Source organism: Halichoeres trimaculatus, unplaced genomic scaffold, assembly GCF_033239565.1.
Source record: "Halichoeres trimaculatus isolate MK-OKI-2021-1 unplaced genomic scaffold, fHalTri1.1 fHalTri1_scaffold_16, whole genome shotgun sequence".
In the NCBI taxonomy this organism is placed as follows: Eukaryota; Metazoa; Chordata; class Actinopteri; order Labriformes; family Labridae; genus Halichoeres; species Halichoeres trimaculatus.
Genome location: NW_027437194.1, coordinates 31557416 through 31574355, shown reverse-complemented (window position 1 = coordinate 31574355; position 16940 = coordinate 31557416). Strand labels below are relative to the sequence as shown.

Below are 16940 nucleotides of genomic sequence, written 5' to 3'. Positions count from 1 at the left end.
CTCCAACCTGGTCTATCCTCGGCACAAAGCGGAGCGCACCCCACACAGCTGTAATTTGGTGACAGGCGCACATGTGCCCACATGCCAACAAAGCCTCAGAGGCAGGTTTCCAGAGTGTCAGGCACATTTTAATGCAGTAAACAATCACAGTAATCACTATTTAATGTAACCGTCTGAACCAGCATATACATTTATATCTATACTCATTGTACTGTTGCATGTGATGTCAGATTAAAGCCGTTTGTCATAATGGAAAGTTAACCTGACGGCACCTGGAAGTTTGATGCACATCTTACAATTTAACAATAAACAGCCTTAACATCTGATACTGAGTATATATCTGGTTCTCTCATTTCATTTAATTCAAAGAAAAGAGGGAGAGAAAAGACGAAGAAAAAAGAGACAAAATAAATGTATATCACTCTGGATTTACCCGTGATTTCCCATATTTCTCTGTTTTAGTCTTTATTTTTAACGTGATCTAAAAAGATGGAGAACATTATTGTGAGGAGGATGAGGTGGAGACACTGGGAGAGTATACAGTATATCACCAAAGGTTCTGCTATTTGGTGATGACAAACCAGGAGTGCAGGTGGATCAAAAGTATTCTGAATGGATAAGCCAGCTGTGTAACTGTCTCATCATTTTGTACTCCTATTAATGACAAAGGAACAGATTAAATCTGTCCCGGGAGCTGGCCTACACAGTGACGCGCTTCGTGTCCTCTCATGTGCCCGCTGTCCATTGACCTGCTGCAGGGACAGCGGCTCTGACCGTCTCCTCTACCAGCACTGTTTCCACGGTGCTGTGGATCAGTCAGACCAATCAGACGCTGCGCCTCGGCCGCAGGCATTTAAAGGCGAGGAGAGGCGCTCATTTGATTGGTGAAAACAGCGCTGGGCTGTGTTAAACCCACTCACGGCTTTTCTCCCCCCTCTCTGCCATTTGCGCGGAGGGAGACGTGGATGCGCAGCTCTGCGCTCCTCTGCGCTCCTCTGCGCCTTGACTGCGCCTTGACTGCGCCTCTCTTTGCACTGCAGGAAACTTGGAAAGTGCGCCGGTCATGCCCTGTCCGCATGGCGAAGGCCGGCGCAGGGCAGGTGCACCTGCGCTTGCGCCTGGTCTATGAAATTAGAGCCCTCAAAGCTTTAAGGGGTCTCCTGAAGAGTCACACTGTGAATTTCACAATTTTAGCCCTCAACTTGAAATCTTTGCCTTACACCACTCCATTTTTTCTTTTTCTCTTTTCTTTTTCTTCCTTCTCTCCTATGAAAAAAACAGTGGAGCAAACTTGGACCAAGTTGCATATTAAACTTAACCCTTTCCTGACATAAACAGGTTTCAAATTTCATCAATGTTAAATAAAAAAGCTGATCATTTAATAAGGACAAATAAGTTAGTTTGGGATTGAATATACTGAAGTAAGATATGGCGTGGAATAAAGTGTTATTCTCACAGTTCTTTTATTAATTTGTGCTTATTGCAGCCATGTGATAATGTGCGTACTTGCAGAAGGTTGAGAGCTCCTTAGAGACTACAGATCACTCAGTACAAAGGAAGAATGGACACAATTAACATGAAAGGTTTTGTTTTAAAGCTACATGATCAATCTTGTTTACCCATGTACTTACCAACAAACTGCTGAGTGTCTCTGATGAGTTTTCAGCAAGTTACTGCATAGTATGACTGATGTTTCTGAGAATTTGTGTGTGCTGATGTGAAACTCAGGAGATGCAGCCTCAGGCCTTGAGTTGAAGGGGAGAACATAAAGTACATTGACTATGAGAGGGTTCAAGGGACAGATACCTAGGTTCTTTTCCCAAAAGGAAGGAGAACTTGTATCAGGGCTGTCAGGGAGAGTTCAAAAAGAACCCAGAGCTCTGTCGCACATTTCTGACTTGCTGTAATCAATAAATCTGAGTTAACTGAGAACTTGGATGTGTCCTTGTCATCTTCTTCTCCGATCAACGAAAGCTGGGAATTGTGAAAAGGTAATTGAAATATTTGGGTGTCAGACAATTAGAGCATTGCTTTAAGTGGTAAATAACATCTGCAGAGTACACTCTATCTGTAGAAGGCGGCAGTCAGGGGAACTAAGTAAGCACACAGTTAAAGAGTACTCCCTCCTTTGAACAGATACTGCAGTAAGGGAAAACAGTAAAATTGTCACTTGAAGAGAAATTTAAAACACCATTTTCATTTCAATACCATTGGTCAAGTAATCCTTTCAATAACAAACAACATGTTGATCATTAAGGTAATTGTATACTCAGATGTACTGTATATAATTGCATACTTCTAGAGGTGTCAAGTACCAAAGTAAAAATACTTTCTTACCTCACTTAAGTAAAAATTTTGGGGAAATTTCTACTTTACTAGAGTAATTAATTTTTAGCTGACTTTTACTTCAAGTCCTTACATTTTCAGGCAAATATTTGTACTTTCTACTCCTTACATTTTAAAATTAGCCTCACCCCTCCTGTTTCATTCCAGCTTGTCATTGTTCAAAAAAGACGCACACCAAATAAAGTAAAAACATATCCTAAAACCGATGAAATTGCACAATCTAGAAATAGTGAATTTGGTTGTGGACAGATGAGATGTAATATCAATCCAACACCTTGTTGGTTTGTACATGATCCATCAAACGTGCACATGACACAAATCCCACCACTCTTCAGCAACGACATAACAGACTTATGTAGCATAATATGAAGATGTCCATGGCAGAGACAGGTGGGGGATTGAACTATAGGAACTATAGGCCCCTGTAGCACAGCACGGCATTTTCCTCTCCCTTAAATTACTTTTACTTTTATACTTTAAGTAGTTTTGAAACTAGTATATTCACACTTTTACTTCAGTAAAAAGCTTGAGTTGAAACTTCTACTTCTACAAAAGTCTTTTTAAGCCCTACTATCTATACTTCTTCTTGAGTACTGAATGTGCATACTTTTGACACCTCTGCATAACGTGATGTCATTTAGACAATATTTGGCCTGTAATGTATTTTTTTTTCTTGCCTTAAAACTGTTGAATAAAATCTGATAGATTTTTCAGTTTCCAGAGTTAAAATAAATTCTTTATCATCAAGTTTTGTGAGTGTTTGTATTTGAGTTGGCGTAATCTTATAAGAGTTAACATAAGCCTTTCAAAATGGGTAGAAAGAGAGAATTACTCACCTAAAATATCATCAAAAGTTGCATGTTCATGGTCCTGAGAAACAAAACAAACAAACAAACAAAAAAAAAACAGGTGTTAAATGGTTTAAATGAACTCGTGGTGTGCCTGTGTAATGTATCTGTCAGTAAATGTGTCAGTGTTCATATATTCCACTCACATAAAGGATGGGGATGATGGATGGGTCATCCCTGCGGATTATTGTGGGAACGTACTCCGCCTTGGGCACCTTTGAAGAGATCAGCTAAAAGTGAGGGAGAAGCAGAGCAGGAAGAGAAGAGGTGTTTTCATTAGATGTGAGGAACAGAAAGAGTCAAAGATGGAAGAAGAAAATAAATTTCCATTTGTGGAAAAAGAGAAAGGTTGGCAAAGGTTCATATAAAGTAGAAAATAAGAGAGCTCCTGGAGGGGATAGGCCATTTTCAGACAATCCTACTTGTGTGATGGAGACAATCTTAGTTGCTCTTAAGATACTGTACCTGCATAATAATTTATGTTGTCTCAGATCAACTGTATTGTACTTCAGATTTTCTATTTGTGTGAAATAATAAAGTAACCATGTCCTGAAGCAGTCTTGTTTTGAGGTAATCAGAAGGAAATCAATCCAAATTTGATTATAATTAAAGAATTTGGTCTGGGGTCAAAATGTTTAAGAGTTTTCTCATATTCAGAGGAGACTGGACTGTAGTCCATCATAGCTCTCAGAATTGTACAAGGTTTGTTCTCACGACTGGCACGGCCCTGCTGTGGTTTATCTCTTGTCTAGCTGCACTTAACATGCCTTGTCTCCTCTCTATCTTAGAGATACCTTAGTCGGTGTTACTGGAGGTGATTGGATCACCTGGGCCTGGCTCTGATGGGGCTTAAAAGCCCAGCCCTACTGCTACCCACTCTCTCTCATTCTGCCTTTGCAACTCAGCCACTCCTTACATCTTTTGTCTGTCTTTGTTTTGCTTGGTAACATCCCACTCTCCATTAATTCACACATCCACATTCACACCACTGACTTAACTAACGTTTGTTGTGATTTAGTGCTATATAAACAAAGACTGATTGAATGATAAAAAAAAACAATAAAAAAATACACTGGTGACAATTCAAAATTCAAATCCATACATACTCCTATACAGTGGCGTAGGTTTGAGTTTGACATTTGCACACTAACACCACATTTTTTTAAATTGTGTAATGACATGAGATGTGAAGCGGCTGTTTTATGATGATTGTCTAAACTTTATTTAAACTAATTGCATTTAACTTTGTATTGTCTGTAGATTAACAACAAAACACATGCATATTGACAGCTCACGTATTTCAATCAGGAGAGACTTACACCAGAAAGGATTATGCACAGGTTTAATGATATAATGTATAATATAATGACAGATTTGGCGGTTAGACCCCATCAACCATGTGAATGATAAATGTACAGGGGAGCAGAACTCGTGACAAATTATGAATATTCCCCCATGGGGCCTAGACACTGGTGGTGGTACTAAGGCCCCGTTTACATGGAGACTCCCGCAACGATTCTTCCTTTGCGTTTTCAAAAGCCACCCGCGTTTACATGAGGACGGCGTGAAAACGATCCGCGTTCATACGACTCCAGAAGGAGAAGTCTCCTCTTCTGTTCTTTCTTTTTCTGCCGTTTTGTTGTGTGAGACGGTCGGCAATCCAACCATAACGCGCATTACCGCCAACTACTGGCTCAACTGGAAATGTGGCTGAGCGCGGAGCCTTCACCTAAAACTGCGAGTGCGCATGCGGTGACGTCAGCGTTTCACCCTGAGACGCTCCGCTCTGTGTTTACACGAAGCTGGATGGAGGAGCGGATTTAGATCTTTCCACTCTGGGGAGCGTTTTCAAAAGTTTGCGTTTTCACTGAAAACGCAACGTGGTCTCGTCTAAACGGAAGGCCAAAACGCAACAAATTGTTTGCGGAATCGACCGTTTTCGGCGTCGTGTAAACGGGGCCTAAGTCTTGAGGAAATGGGACTTGGAGAGCCGATGAAGACAGTAGAGCTGTGATCTGACAGGTGAGGAAGATCCCGAAGGTGCGTCGGAAGGAGGAGGGACGTGACCTGGAGGTGCATGGGGAGGAGGTGGGACATGCACAGAGCCTGAAAGACAACTGACAGCAGACAAGGCAATATTTAAAGTTTGACAGCTACGTGATGATTGGCTAACCATTGAAGCAGGGAAGTCGTGATTGGATAGAAAGAACTGGCACGCCTCCCTCCTAGACAGCTGATGAGAGAGTGAATGAATGAAAGGAACACCCAGACAGTCTTCCTGACTGAACTTACACTATAGCTTCATTAGCACAATGCTGGCTTTGGAGCATTCAGGAGCAAAACCTTGTGTTAACAAAACAATCCACCAGGCTAAAATTAAATAAAGGCTCTAATGAAAGGTCTCCTACAGTGAAAAGCTATTTGCTCAAGACAAAACCTTTAAATCAGGATCACCAAATCAGAACTACAACTGAAAATCCCTGTGCATAAAAACATGTTGTCTGCCTACTCCTCATATGAATTTAAAAACTCCCAGCTCAGCCACACAGTGCCTCAGTGGTTATTTTTATTATTATTCATTTATTCTATTTTAAAATTAACCACCATGTCTAATTCAAGATCACCTGTTGCAGTAACCCTGCCACTCCACTGCTGTCTGACAAAAAGCACAGTTGTCTTGCTTCTTCTGTTGCCAGAGAAAAGTGAAAGTAACAAATTGATCGTTGTTAAGAGTGTGTAAGAGTTGAAGTCTGACTACCTCACTGTTGGTGAAAAATAGCTATAGGTCTTCTCTCCATGCTGCACGTGAATTAAAGGAACTGATTCATCACACTTATTTTGTAATTCTTAGAACTCTTTTGAGTGCACCAGGAAAAATTCCCTGACAAGTGAGAAAACGGTTGGAAATGGTGTTTTGCATCCATTAGCAGATGCCAAGGGGGCGGGTCTGTTTCCTCAGGTGCCTTACACTTAGTTGGATGAAAAAGCCTCCCACCTTTTTTTTCTACAGACATCCAGACCAGTATCAAAGACAAATTTTGAAGGCGGTGAGGAGGTGGGAAAGGATTAACCCTTTGTGTGCTGCATGGCATACATTTTTGCCCCTTCAACCATAATATTGGTGGGGACATTTCAGGCATCGTTTGAGATTGGTGTGGACATGTCCTTATGCTATTCCAGGCAGGTTGCATTTTTATTAATAATTCAGGGTCCACACAGTTGGCCTGGTTCGTTTCTGTTATACTGAACCAGTCAGCAACGTAACACTTCATCATAAAGGGGCTCCATTCACTTCTTCTTGTACTGCTTAACAGTGAACTATCCTTCTAATAGTCTCAGTGAGCCCTCTGCTGGACGAAAGGAGGTAATGTTACAACCTACACATTGCTGTAATTTCAATGTAAACAACCAAGCATTTTAACTGATATAATTGCAGCAAAGAGTATTAAGAGTGACTAATTTAAATATGCAAACAGTAAATGATTTGCTGCGCTATCCCGCCCTTGCTCCTATATTCACCAACACGTCAGCATTAGTATAATACACATTAACACTACGCTTAAAATAGCGTCACGCATTAAATAAACACATCAGATAATCTGAGGGAACACTGAATACCGAATGCACAGATAAACAAACAAACAAACAAACAAACAAACAAACAAACAAACAAACAAACAAACACACAAACAAACAAATCTGCTCTCTGGATGAGGCATAAACTACAACAAGGGTCAAAAAAGCTGCTTAGTAAAAGTCATATTTTACTCTAAGATGGATATCTTTTCAGGCCGTCAAAATAAAAAACAGAAAACAGATAAAGAATGGCAGCAAACTTTTCTCTGGGTCTCTCCCTCTGTCCACAGTGAGCAGTCCTTACCATGCTGCACAGCTGATGCTCTTGAAGGGACGGCGCACAACCAGTCTATTAGAGCAAAACTGTGCATGGACTCCTTTTAAAGGCATCATGGAGCGCTTTGTTGTTTAACTATCCTATAGGAGAGAGAGCAGGCCAAAGCTCAGCTGCCGCACTGCTTTGTACATTTGAAACAAGTCTGCTACCAGCTGGTTAGGAACAAGCATAACAGGGCATAGGCGCTGCCTGGACTCCTTTACAGAGCAGCACATAATGAAAAGTCAGATGAACCCACCACATGCTCAACTAAATATAGCTCTCGTGGCAGGGCTTGACATTAACATTTTTGCTCACCAGCCACTGTGGCTAGTGGTTTCAAAGAGTTACTAGCCACTTTAGCATTTTCACTAGCCACAATTTTGTTGTTGGATAATTATGTTTAATATGATTACAGTGTAGGCATGTCATTTATGACGGTATAGGCGTTGGTGGTATATATAGAATTCAACTTGAGGTGTCTGCTGTCTGCTTAGATATTTATTTACAACAGTCATTTTTCAGTAATAAACTAGGTACTATATTTCGTGGACTATAAGTCACCTTGTAGTATAATTATACATGTATCAGTCAAAAAAAATGTGTCATCAAGAGAAAAACAACACATATAAAAGTCACACTGGACCATAAGTCTTTTTTTTTATTTAGAAAGATTTGGTTTATTTACAGTATTTCCAGAAACTCGGATTTGGAGGTGCTGATTCTCATTCCAGCCGCTTCACACTCTGCTGCGAACCGATCCAGAGTTGAAGGTCACGGCTTGATGAAGCCAACAGGACCACATCATCAGCAAAAAGCAGTGATCCAATCCTTAGGTCACCAAACCAGACCCCCTCGACACCCTGGCTGCGCCTTGAAATTCCGTCCATAAAAGTTATGAACAGAATCGGTGACAAAGGGCAGCCCTGGCGGAGTCCAACCCTCACTGGAAACTAGTCCGACTTACTGCCAGCAATGCGGACCAAGCTCTGGCACCGGTTGTACAGGGAATGAACGGCTTGTAACAAGCAGTCCAATAGTCCATACTCCCGGAGAACCCCCCCACAGGACTCCCTGAAGGACACGGTCGAATGCCTTCTTCAAGTCCACAAAACACATGTGGACAGGTTGGGCAAACTCCCATGCACCCTCAAGGACCCTGCTGAGGGTATAGAGCTGGTCCACAGTTCCACGGCCAGGATGAAAACCACATTGCTCCTCCTGAATCTGAGGTTCGACTGACCTACGGACCCTCCTCTCCAGTACCCCCGAATAGACTAGAGCGAATAGATTAATCGGCCGATTATGCCTGTCACCGAATCAACATCGGCCAAAATGTAGCTGATTATAAAAATTTTTGCTCCATGGAGATTCTGTCGCTCCTGTTTCTGTGTGTTGGGATGCATGCTGCTTGAGTGCCCGCCCCCTTCGTCCACCATAAACGGTTGCTAGGCGCTACCCAAGTAGCTGCCTGTTGCAGCAGCTCTCTCGTCTTTGTCCGTTTCTTGTAATTTTTTCGTCTCTTTTTCGTCATCTTTGTATTTGGAGTGGATCATCACTTTGTATGGTTCATTGTCGGTCACGGACACCAAACTTTTTGTGGCTTCGGCGATATTTTTTACTACTTTTCTCCTGTGTTTGTCTGGAGATCCTACATGTAACCATGGCTGCATTGTTTACATGCAAAATTAGCTGTTAGCAGCCTGTAGCATGTCAATGCTAACTAGTGTAGGGCTTGATGATTTCCCTCGAGCTGAGGAGGAGGAGGTGAGGACGACGTGCTGGTTCTCGGATGTGAGCTGGGAGGTGACGACGTGGACCTGTCCTTCCATCCATCCTTGTTGGGAACTTGGGATCTCGCCCCGGGGGATGGATGAGCTAGCTGTGCTAATCCAGCGGCATCGTGCTGTTTACGGACGTGGCTGACGGAGCTGACATCGGACGCCGCGACACATCGGAGGAGCTTCGCCTGCTGTGAGCAGACAGGATCCAGGAGACAGAGACTGAACAGACTTCTGGGGAGGCTCAGTCCTGGACCCTGTGGAGGTGGAGACTGGCTGGGCTGGAGAGTGGTGGACGGGATGTCGTCATCTAATTTCTTATGGACATTTTTGCACTTTCTATACTCTTTCTTACTTTTGTTTTCTTAAATGCTGCGGTGACTCCTGAATTTCCCCTCGGGGATAAATAAAGTATTTTCTATTCTATTCTATTCTATTCTATTATCTAATGTAAGACTATAGAATGAAGTTTTAATATTGTGTTAGTTGCTTTGTGAGATAAACATAGATAAATGCTACTGTTAATTCACACGTCCACCATTATCTAATCTAGGACTATAATATGGTGTTTTAACGTAGTGTAAGTTGCTCATTGTGTGTTTACAGTTTGACTTTTTTTTCTACTTACTGTGTTTAAAGTTTAACTTATTTATTTATTGTGTTTACAGCTTGTTCAATTTATCATTGGTTAACACTACAGTTCTTATGTTGACAGTTTTATAATTAGTTCCTTGTTTTAATTTAATAGTGTTATGTCTCTGTCCTGAATCATATAAGTATTATAATGATTTGTGATTATATACAGTATATATCCTGTGTATATCAGTTAATTTATTATATATATCAGCCAATATATCGGAATATATCGGATATCGTTCAATATATTGGATGTTGGCTTTTTTTGCCCCCAGTATTGATATCGGCATCGACCCAAAAAATCCCATATCAATCGGGCCCTAGAATAGACCTTACCAGGGAGGCTGAGGAGTGTGATCCCCCTGTAGTTGGAACACACCCTCTGATCCCTCTTCTTAAAAAGAGGGACCACCACCCCAATCCGCCAATCCAGAGGCACTGCCCCCAATGTCCATGCGATGTTGCAAATCGTGTCAGCCACAACATCCAGGGCCTAAAGGAACTCTGGGCAGATCTCATCCACGCCCGGGGCCCTGCCTCTGAAGAGTTGTTTAACCACCTTGGTGACCTCAACCCCAGAGATGAAAGAGCCCACCCCTACAAGTTTGAGCTTTATATATATATATATATATATATATATATATATATATATATATATATATATATATATATATATATATATATATATATATATAGCTCAAACTTTTAATATTTAAAATAAACTGCAGCTTGGATAAACAAACTGTTCCAGCCTGGCCTTTATGTCTGGTTTAGGTTGGTTTTAGTGATCAACTGTTCTCTGGTTTCTTTATAAAGGTATATTCCCTCTGAACACAGCTTACAGTGACCCTGATTTTGTACCATGTTTGTCTTATGTTATGTGAGGATCACACCAACCCAGCAGCTGATACATATTTCTTTCTGCAGGCTAAATGCTTCGAAGACTGGTTTGAACTCTTCTTCTCCTCTTTTGGGCAGCACCAACAGACTGGTAGTTATTGAGTGCGAGCACACTGTCTCTATTTTTTTTCCCAGAACATTTTTCTGCCCTCAGTGTGAAAGTGTTTACTTATAGTATTATTGGCTTTTCATAAATAACAGTGTGGAGTGCAGGTCAGACCTGCACATGGGAAGTGTTTTGATGAAGCATTTCTGTGATGTGTGCTTTATAGAAGAACCACAAACCAATCCAAAACCAGGACATCAGTTTGACATAGATATGAAGATGATCGTTACCATAATTTTTGGAGGCACAAAGTCATCTCCTTCACAGGCCAGCCGCTCCATCTCCCTCTCCTCCTCCCAGTCCACATTGTTATCAATGCCTCCCTCATCCAGAGTACCACAGGAGGCCTGCAAGTCCCCACCTGTGAGAAAAAACATCACACTGGTAAGACAAGGGACTGAGATAATGGGCAGGAGTGTTGGGTGGGATCCAAGAAAGGGTGACACTGAAAGAGTAGAGAGAGTGAAAGATGTATGTGTCTGGAAAGTGGGGAGAGGTGAGGTGAGAGGGAAAGAGAAAGAAAGGATGGAGTTGCTGAGAATGGTAAGAAATGATAGTGGGAGCAGACGAAGAGGACAACTGGCAGAAGCACAAGACATGAATTGTAATGATATAAAGGCAGGAACCATCCAGGGTCAAAGGTCAGCTTTGACAGAACTGAAGGTTGAAGCATCAAATTATTCTCCTTTGACTTGTAATCTAATTTTTATAACACAGAATATTTTTACAAGTTAAAACAAGTTTTCTTCAATGATTCATAACATCACTATGATAAAGCAAGACAATGAGTCAGAACTACTCACACAGCTGGGTACTAGCATTAATGATAAGAATCTGTATAAAAGCTCAAACACCACACTGTATTTTTCTGTTATATAGGTATCACTGCTTTAACAACAAATTTACAAAATGTGGTAATTTGATCAAGAAACAAATGAATCATTGAGATATCATCATAACCACGACCATAACCTGATCAGTGATGAAGCACAGCTGGCCAATTATTTAACAGCCAAGGGAGAGATTCATTAAAGTGGTGACAAACTCATTTGTTAAAGAAATCAAAAATGAAATGAGTACTTTCCCATCTAGAGAGACAACAACTTAAGTGTATGGACTAATGGTATGTTGACATTCTTACTCAAATCATGAAATAACAGTGAAAAATAGAGTGATGGTTAATATAGTTAGCTCAATCTCATTGATCAAAGTGTTTTCATTTTCATTGGAGCCCATGTACAGACAATGTTTGAGGACTGAGTGATCCTTCCACATGGGGTACAAATGTGCCTTATGACTGGTTTTTCATAGTGAGGCTAGCTCAGCAAAGAAACTCTAGAGAGAAGACCCACACAGTGAAGCGCTTCGTGTCCTCCGATGGGCCCCGCTGTCCATTCTCCTGCTGCAGAGACAGCGGCTCTGACCGTTTCCGCTACCAGCACTGTTTCCGCGGTCCTGGCAATCACTCAAACCAATCGGACGCTGCGCCTCGGCTACAGGGCATTTAAAGGCGAAGAGAGGCGCTTATTTGATTGGTGAAGACAGCGCTGGGCTGTGTTAAACCCACTCACGGCTTTTCTCCTCCCTCTCTGCCATTTGCGCGAAGGGAGGCGTGGAAACGCACACCTGCGCCTCTCTGAGCCTTCAGTGCGCCTCTCTTGGCACTGCAGGAAACTTGCAAAGTACACCAGTCATGCCCTGTCTGCGCGGCGATGGCCGGTGCAGGGCAGGTGCGCCTGCACTTGCGCCTGGTCTACGAAATTAGAGCCCCAGGTCTCATGATCAAAGGAGGTTTTAGGATCACGTCAGTCCATATTTAACTTCTGCCTCTCCTTTGCCCATCCATAGGACTGGTTTCCTCTGTCTGTGATCTGTGAATCTGTCTCACAGGATTATTAAACCGTTAAGTGTTTTTTAGTGACCAGTCAAGATGTACAAGTCTGTGCATTTATTTGGATAGGGGAAGTGATACACATTAGGGAGGTACGACAACGAAAGTCAGTTTTGTGAACATGTTGGCTGTGCTGATCACACTTGTATTGTCTATAGCCTATGTGTTTTTTATTGATTGTTTATTTCTTTCTCTAAGGTTAAATGTACAGAAACAAATCTGCTAATAACACTTTTCTGATTTGCTTCTGATTAATTCAGCGAACATCAACAGAACAACAACAATGTGAGCAATGAGATATAAAGGTATTTTTTCCATGTATGTCAGTGTATGCACGTTCACTATTTTACGAAAGAAAAGTACAGTTCCCTGAGAGTCTCCTTGAATCTGGCTGCAGAAAAAAACACAAACCGAAATCAAAAATTAAAGCTGCAAGCAACATTAGACAGGTCCTCACGCTCTTGCCAGTTCCTTCTGCCGGTCTGTCATACCTGTTTCCCCTCCACTGTCAAGGTATTGCCTCCACTGTTAGGGTTTCATCCATAGACTGTATAAAACATGGACATAGTCTCGCTGATGTCACCCGTCCGTTTCTGAAACAGAAAATGAAGCACAACGGCTATAGCAGCCATATTGGTAGTGGAAAGGGCTTCCCCTACAGACATAGGGGGCCTGTTGGTCACGTGACCCTCAGCTGTGCCTCTTATAGGGGGGGCTCGCGATCTTAATATCCTCGGAACGGCCGAGTTAGAAAAAATTCCCCCTCCCGTACAGTGGGTGCTGGTAGTAAAATTAGCGACTCAGACAGGAGACGTTTTTTGAACCAGGCTGTAAGTAGGTTAATTTCTGCTTTGAAAATGGCTTTTTTTGGCTTTGTGTGTATGTGACTTCTGGTACTTCTGGAGCCAGCCTCAAGCGAACACTCGAGAAACAGCAGATTTTAGCACTTACGCATTGAGGTTGCCGCTTGGTTTCATTCCTTTCTGGCCCTCTTGGTGCTGTAACAGTTGATACCATGAATTATTTCTAATGCTGAGTAACATGACCGGCTGCATAGAACTCCTAATCAGTTTGTGACATCACACAACTGCTACAGCTGAGGGAGGATTCAAATTCACAAAACTTTCTTAACAACTCGCCATAAAGGCCAGGATGTTGACCTAATCCGTGTAAAAATATAATATTTTAATAGGAAATTTCGTCAGTATTCCATTTATGTCATTTTTAAAGCTGTACAAGTTTTACTGTTTTGTTTAGAGGCCCAGATGTGGAAACCTGCGCGAGGTGGAGGCTCCAAACCTATGCATTTTAATGGAGAAAGCTGAGAGGGCTTCTTTGGGGTTCACTGACTTTGAGGGCCCGTCATTCAAAAAAAAAACGGTTCTGAAATAACAACTTCCATAAGAACTTTTGTAGAGCAGGGTCTATCCTGCCATGTGAGCAAATTTCAAGCCAATACCACTTGTGGTTTTGGAGGAGACAATTTTTGCAGAAAGCCATTTTAGTGTGTTTTTGACTGCCTATGTCCTCACCTAGGCTAGAGGGCATAATATGAGATGTTGGGGGTTGTGTTTGGTATCACATGAAAAATTTTCGCAATTGTGGGGTGTGTGCCAATTTTGGTGAATTTTTGAGCATGTTTAGGGGGTGTAATTATAGCTCAAAGAGCAGACGGAATAATAAGAAAGAAACTGAGGAAATACAATAGACCTTGACCGCGGGAAGAGGGCCTTCTTGCTCTTGCTAGAAGGTGCCCCTAATCAACTTGGTGAATTTTGGGGTAGGTGAGTTTTGCCTATGTAAGGGCATGGCTGATGACTGACAGATGCCGCCCTGTAGCTGAAGCCACTAACGACAGAAAAGGGAGCTAATCCCAGTCTGTTTACTCATCCAGTCCCACCTCTGAGAAGTCAAACAGCCAATCATAACTCAGAATTTAGAGGGGCAATCAGAATTCTAAGCGGGTCACTCCTCTGGACATGCCATGCGCATAGGGTGCATAAAATTATTAGAACATATATCAGCTATCAGCTTATATCGCTAGGCGCTACCCAAGTAGCTGCCTGTTGCAGCAGCTCTCTCGTCTTTGTCCGTTTCTTGTAATTTTTTCGTCTCTTTTTCGTCATCTTTGTATTTGGAGTGGATCATCACTTTGTATGGTTCATTGTCGGTCACGGACACCAAACTTTTTGTGGCTTCGGCTGTATTTTTTACTACTTTTCTCCTGTGTTTGTCTGGAGATCCTACATGTAACCATGGCTGCATTGTTTACATGCAAAATTAGCTGTTAGCAGCCTGTAGCATGTCAATGCTAACTAGTGTAGGGCTTGATGATTTCCCTCGAGCTGAGGAGGAGGCGGTGAGGACGACGTGCTGGTTCTCGGATGTGAGCTGGGAGGTGACGACGTGGACCTGTTCTTCCATCCATCGTTGTTGGGAACGTGGGATCTCGCTCCGGGGGATGGACGAGCTAGCTGTGCTAACCCAGTGGCATCGTGCTGTTCGGTGGCTGATGGAGCAGACATCGGACGCCGGCGCCACATTGGAGGAGCTTTGCCTGCTGTGAGCAGACAGGATCCAGGAGACAGAGACGGAACAGACTGCTGGGGAGGCTCAGTCCTGGACCCTGTGGAGGTGGAGACTGGCTGGGCTGGAGAGTGGTGGACGAGTGGTGGACGGGATGTCATCATCTAATTTCTTATGGACATTTTTGCACTTTCTATACTCTTTCTTACTTTTGTTTTCTTAAATGCTGCGGTGACTCCTGAATTTCCCCTCGGGGATAAATAAAGTATTTTCTATTCTATTCTATTCTATTCTATTTATAGGTATCAGCCCAAACAGCAAGTATCAGATGGAGTGCAGTTAATTTACGAGGGTGAAGCAATGGTGGATGAAAAAAAGGGAGGAATCAAAGCAGGTTTAGGAACTAATGTCATCCCAACCAGAATAACAGCTCTCCATCAAAAAAGAGAAAGGATAAGATGTAAAGCACATCCTTGGGGTATCAAAAAAATATTCTGATTCTGATTAAAGTTTTCTGATTGCATTGTTACCCACACCTAACTGATCTTTCATCTTCCACACCCTTGCATTAATCTGAAACCCAGTTTGGCTGATGAGACACATTTGAAAAACACAGCCTGCCCCCCTCTCCTCTGTCTTCCAAGCTCATGTCGCCCTCCCTCGCCTCCTAACAACACGCCACCTTCGACAGAGCAAGAAGCAGGCCAGCAGAAAATGTAACGAACACCACAGTCAACCCTCTTGTAACACATGGTGGTAGCTTTTTTAATTGGACGATCAAAACCATAAATTAGCAGGGCTAAACGGGTCTGGTGTTGCCACTGCCAGCTGATCTTGTTATGGACCGACTGTGGGCGAGGCTTTACCTTTCTTGACGTGTCTTCACCAGCTCAGTTTACAATGCTAAAGATGTGTGGCTAACTTATGCTAAAATCTAGTGACAGAGCCTACCCGTTCCGACCAGCAACGTTCAGTCATTAGCTAGTATAGGCACAGACTAACCAGAGTTATTCAGCTGACATTCAGCTGTCAGTCTTTTCCTCGAAATTTTTTTGTTTACTTCCCTCTGCTGTGGAGGAGGGTAATAGAAACAGCTTCCTGGGTTCGGTCCTCTCCGGCTCCATGATGCTTCAGTGGCTAAGCAGCTAGCTGATGTGAGAGGGGTAGTGGGGAAGGACGAGGCGGGACCATGGGCAGGACGGTGCAGAGCAGGGAAAATAGGGGATTGGATGGACTCACGCACAAACCCAAATAGGGTAACGGGGGTTTGTATTAGTTAATTATAATGCCGTTTTACAGCCGATGTACTGAATAGATTTTTTTAGTTCTTTTTGTTTTTTATATTGCTTAGATCTGGCCATTGGACCTCATAAAAGGTGTTGTTAATAATTACCAAGTTTCCAAATCATAGCTTCAACATTTGCACCAGCTGATACACTTAGATGGAAACACTCTCAGTTTGACATACTCACAGAAAGAGAGCATCACAAGTCGGAGAGATACCCACAGTCATAGGGAGACAGATGGACAGGGTCAGTCAGAGCACAAACAGTCACTTCGGACATGTGATTGTTTTAACGCTAATGTCTGTGTTTTCTATCATACTGCCAAAACCAGGAGCCAAACAATGAGATGCTGACAGAATGTCATCACAGAGTACCACAGCACACTGTCACTTCATGAAGCCTGCTTGGGTTGTTGGGGTTATACAGAGTGCAAATGCAAACACTATGGAAAGTTTCATTAACTTTTTAAGGACTGCAAAAAATCCTGGTTATCAAAAGCTACTAGTGTTGACGCCATGATTCCCAACACTAGTTATAACAGATGACAAACCTCTATTACTAACACTGTTACCTTTTCCAGTGACAATAGTCGAACTAATTACCATTTCAAATGATATAACGCCTTTACCAACAGGGAAATGAGGTACGTTATTATGTATCCGACCTGGCTCACTCAGCCAGGAACAAGAGAGGAGCTGTAAATAAAATGTGGTAAAAAGTGTAAGACA

The 16940-nt window shown here is 42.4% G+C and overlaps 1 protein-coding gene across 1 annotated transcript in view; it reads right to left on the bottom strand.

Moving 5' to 3' along the window:
* nsmfa (NMDA receptor synaptonuclear signaling and neuronal migration factor a) overlaps positions 1-16940 on the bottom strand; it is a 97668-nt gene that overhangs the window by 15605 nt on the left and 65123 nt on the right. Inside the window, exons 9-11 of the mRNA XM_074690473.1 lie at positions 10740-10870; positions 3341-3424; positions 3183-3216 (exon numbers count right to left, since the gene is read on the bottom strand). Of these exons, the coding sequence (XP_074546574.1) occupies positions 3183-3216; positions 3341-3424; positions 10740-10870 (249 nt within the window). The remainder of the gene's footprint in view (positions 1-3182; positions 3217-3340; positions 3425-10739; positions 10871-16940) is intronic.